Source organism: Coffea eugenioides, chromosome 2 (assembly GCF_003713205.1).
Source record: "Coffea eugenioides isolate CCC68of chromosome 2, Ceug_1.0, whole genome shotgun sequence".
Taxonomy (NCBI): Eukaryota; Viridiplantae; Streptophyta; class Magnoliopsida; order Gentianales; family Rubiaceae; genus Coffea; species Coffea eugenioides.
This window is the reverse complement of record NC_040036.1, coordinates 25392736-25397584: the sequence shown is the minus strand read 5'-3', so window position 1 is coordinate 25397584 and position 4849 is coordinate 25392736. Positions and strand designations below refer to the sequence as shown.

The following is a 4849-nucleotide window of genomic DNA, read 5'->3' as shown; positions in this document are numbered from 1 at the left end:
AAATTCGATCAGCAAAATTTGACCAAGCACTCATATTTATTTGCAATGTAATACAGTTAATTATTTGGATAAATTATTTGAAATAATATTGCATCATTATACAATTTTTTATGATATAACGCATGTGAAATTAAAAAAAAAAAAGTTAATTCAGGATATAAAAAAATTGATTGAAAAAAATGATGGACTTTTACTGGCTTTTTCCACCCAAAAAATAAATTAATAAACAAAATAATCGAACTAGTATAAATGATGGGATCAAAACTTCGATCCATTCGAGCAAGTTGCCTTACTCTGCCCCTGCTAGCTTCACTCGCTCACCTAAACCATGGCACGATCTCTCAAAGTTGCAGTCGTCGGAGCCGGAGTTTCCGGTCTCGTCACCGCCCGTGAGCTCCAAAGAGAAGGCCAACAAGTGGTGGTCTACGAGAAATCAAACCAAATTGGTGGGACTTGGGTGTACAGTCCTCAAGTCGAGTCCGATCCTCTGAGCCTTGATCCCAAGAGAGAAATAGTTCACAGCAGTCTCTACTATTCACTTGAGACCAATCTTCCTAGACGTCTCATGGGATTTTCAGACTACCCTTTTACCATCAGGAAGAATGGCGAGCTAAGGACATTTCCTGGCCATCAAGAGGTGCTGCAATTCTTGAACAATTTTGTTCAAGATTTTGGACTCCTTGACTTTATCCGATTCAATACCGAAGTAGTTCGAGTTGAGCAACAAAATGATCAGTGGGTTGTTGAGTCGAGAAGGAGAACATGTGATGAATTGAGCTCATCAGAACAGATATTCGAAGCAGTCGTGGTTTGTAATGGTCATTACACCATACCAAAAGTAGCAGACCTCCCAGGTAAGTTCTTGAAATGTTGTCATTTGCCTAAGTTAATTGTTTAACTGTATAAGTTTAGTTCGGTGGACTTTGTATTGATTAGTAAATAGTCTAATTTCTGTTGAACCTTTAATCCTGTATGAAAGAAACTTCCCCTATGTATGATGCCTAATGTTGTGATTATCCGCTGGCCGTAGTCCTAAACCTATTATATGTACTAGCTAGCTACATTTGGATCCTCGGAAATTAAAACTAAGTTTGAAGATGGTATTCAACAAAATACTTGGGAACAGTTGCCGGGGCTATATACCATCTGGAAAGGCGGAGACAGCAATATGGTCAAGATGGGAAAGTACTTGAAGACAACTGTTATGCTAAGCTATCAGGAGTCAACACCATGGTTCAAAGTCGCGGTCGTGGTAACGATTGCGGTCGCGGTCTCACGTATACGTGAATTTTTGAAATATTTAATATTTTAAAAATTATAAAAAAATATGATAATTAAAGATAATTAAAAAATTAGTAAAAGTAATAAAAATTCAAATTGACTCAGGATGACTTGAAGTGATTCAGCCGTTTCAACCCTTCACAATGACGTCTCGGTGAGTCAAGTATCTCGGAATCGTATCGTCCCGATAGCGTATCGGAAGGGTCCGAGATGACGACGACGTCATCTCGGACTCGGCCGAGTCGTCGTACCATGACTCAACCTGTGTTTTTAAACTCGGACTGGAGCGGACGGTCCGATCGGTCGAATCGAGAACCGGTCAAGTGTCCAGTCCGAGTTGCTCTAAAAAATCGGATGTTTAAAATTCGGTCAAATCCGGTCAAAAATCGGATTTGACCGGGTTTGACCGGCAAACCGGATGAACCGGTTTGATACAAAGCCTTCTCTTTTTTGCTCTTCTTTTTAACAAACCAGCGAGGGGATCTTGGTGGGCCCGATGGAAAGATATAATGGGGCCTTCTAAATTGAAGCAGGGATCTGACATGACATGCGCAGTAGAGTTGGAGACCTCAGCCACTAAGTCCTGTTGCCCAATTTTTTTTTTTAAAGGTCAAAGCAATTTGAATATTATGTTTTGGCTCCTAAGTTGTTAAAAATTATTAATATATTTCAAATATTTTATACTTTATAATATAAAATATGGTCCTAAAGTTTGGTGTTATTTTTCAATCAAATTCATAATTTTAATTATAAACTTGTTAATGTTCATTGAATAATATAAATTGCTACTTGATTATTCTAATTTTTTTATATTTTCTTATTAAATATATTTGAATAATCAAATATATATATATGAATATACATGTATTAATATTAACATGTTCTTAAGTATTTTACATACAATATTTTAATTTTTAAATAATTTTATTTATGACGTCATCCGGTTCAACCCCGATCGAACCCGGTCGAACCCATTGACCCCTGACCCCTGAGGACGACCGAGTCGATACCCTGTTCGAGTCTGAAAACTTAGGACTCAACACTATGGTCTATATTGAAAAATATCACCCATCAATCATCATATGTTTTCAAAGAAAGATTAAGGTACCCTATTTAGTCATGTTACTAAATAGGTTATGATGAACTGATAGCTAGTTGCACTCTCTTTACAGTTTGAGCTGGACCTACCTATGCACAAGCTTTTTTTTTGCAGCGAAACTTCCCAAGAAAGAGGTTGCAACAAATATTCAAGGCAACCATGTATAACTTGCCCTTGAGATCAGGGGTAGGAGCACATAGGTAAGCTATTGAGAGCAAGATACATCCATTAGCTCTGTATGTAAGATGATCTTTGATAAGAGTGAGATGGACTTTAGTCTTCAGAACGTGCCCTTATGTGTTTTTTCTAGCAAGATTTCTATATTTTGGCCCACAAAACAATCAGGAGTTCATGAGGCAAATTAATGTAATAGAAATATGATGACATTAAAATTAGATTCACGAGTTCAAGGGAAAAAAATGAATTTTACCTACATCGAAACTCAACTGAGACAAACAGATACCTTGACCTAACCTTAGGGAGTGACTACAAAGAATAACTATTTTAGTTTTATAAAATTCAAATACATTTCCTACTGAACAAATCTTAGATTTGTTGGCAGTTTGCTCCTCATGTTTGCTCGTGCAATTCCTGCTGTGTGGTTTTTGTACTTGATGGTAGTTGATTAATCAGGATGAATCCTTTGTTACCAACAAAAAGAGGAAAAGGTAAAATTACTTGATCAGAGTTTTGTACTGAATGCTAATTTTACTTTCTGGTTCTTTCAAGGAATCAAAAGTTGGCCTGGTAAACAAATTCACAGCCACAACTATCGAGTTCCTGAACCATTCCGAGATCAGGTACTTGTTTGCAATATTGTACTTGATTGGAAATTATGTGGTAAGATTATATGCAAAAATCTACATTGTCCAAGTTGGTGAAAAATACAGGTTGTAATTGTTATTGGTGCTGGACCTAGTGCCATGGATATTGGTCAAGAAATCACCAAGGTAGCCAAAGAAGTTCATCTTTCTTCAAGATCTCCAGAGATCAAAGTTTCAAAGTTGGAGATGTTCAACAATTTGTGGCAGCATTCAAAAGTATGTAATCCTGCATTCCATTGAGTACTGAACATGCTGGAGTCACAGTATGAAAAACCTACATTTGTGGACTAAAGAAATTTAACAATTGAAACTTCTCATAGATCGAGTATTGCTATGAAAATGGTCTAGTAGCCTTCCAGGATGGAACTTCTGTTGCTGCAGATATCATTCTGCATTGTACCGGGTAATTACCTCCTCATTTTGTTAACTGAATGCATTGCATGTCAGAGTTTGCTCTTCTTCTTAAAACTCTCTCTCAAATGTTGCCTGCTAATTCTAAGCCCTTTATCGTCTTTGCTGAACTTGACATTTTACAGGTATAAGTATGATTTTAATTTCTTGAGGACGAATGGAACTGTAACTATTGATGACAACCGTGTTGGACCATTGTACAAGCACGTCTTTCCTCCAGAACTTGCTCCAGGGCTCTCTTTTGTTGGACTACCTTATAGGGTCAGTTTATGAGACTTTGCAGCTGGCATATTTATCTTGCATACGTTTTTCCAAGGTTAATTCAAACGGTACCTAAGTATACCACGTTGTGCAAAATAAACTTTGCATTGAAAAACTTGTATAATAGTCATACAGGAAAACTTGCACGGTAAGATGTTGGTTGACAGTTTCAAACAAGCAAGCAACAATTTAATCCCAACAGTTGATGATATTGTGCATTAACAGGCTGTCATATTTTTTATGATCGAAGTACAAGCCAAGTGGGTTGCATCTGTTTTATCAGGGAAGGTGATTTTGCCACCAAAAGAAGAAATGTTGCATGATGTTGAACAACATTACCGGCTTATGGAGGAGAACAGGATCCCCAAGCACCATACTCATAGGCTTCCACTTGATCCGGTAATCAAAGTTCCAGAGATTATTCATGGGTGTTTGTTAGTTCCACTAGATTTACTACGATGCAGGTGTTTGAATACTTAATGACCATATCCATTTGGCAATGAAACCTTTGCAGTTTGAATACTTAAACTGGGTAGCTGCTCAAGTCGGATTTCCTGTGGACACTGAGCTATTGGAGATTTATCACAAGTTTTTTGAGTTCATTTGTGGAGCTTCGTGGATTAAATTTAGGGAGCAAGATGTTGAAAGTTGGAATAACTAAATATTTGATAAGGCTTAGCAGGATATCATGCTTGAATTATTCTTTACATTGTTCGTTCTAATAATGATTATAAAAATTTGCAGGATTTTTCCGAGGAATGTCCTAATGTTATTCCTTAGTACACATAATTCACTATCTGAATATCTAAATGCACATCTAAATGCACGCACTTGCATTTATTTATTTATTTTTATGTAAGTGAAAAGTCTTGAATTTAGGACCTCTTACTTGCAATTCCTCCCGCCTTATCCCTGGTGATATTTGGAAAAGTTGACATATTGGAATAGGGGAAAGAATAAAAGATTGCTTTAT

At 36.8% G+C, this 4849-nt stretch overlaps 1 protein-coding gene across 2 annotated transcripts; it reads left to right on the top strand.

Moving 5' to 3' along the window:
• The first annotated feature begins 299 nt into the window (after positions 1-299).
• On the top strand, positions 300-4629 carry LOC113760592 (flavin-containing monooxygenase FMO GS-OX5-like). Of its 2 annotated transcripts, XM_027303235.1 has the most exons (7): positions 300-854; positions 3110-3180; positions 3271-3420; positions 3525-3607; positions 3741-3876; positions 4102-4275; positions 4391-4629. In XM_027303235.1, exons 1-7 carry the CDS (start codon positions 329-331, stop codon positions 4535-4537), a joined length of 1287 nt encoding a protein of 428 aa, XP_027159036.1. In that variant the 5' UTR covers positions 300-328; the 3' UTR covers positions 4538-4629. The 2 variants fall into 2 exon arrangements, with proteins under 2 accessions (XP_027159036.1, XP_027159037.1); XM_027303236.1 differs by lacking the exon at positions 4391-4629 and having other exon boundaries at positions 4160-4250.
• Positions 4630-4849: the final 220 nt, after the last annotated feature.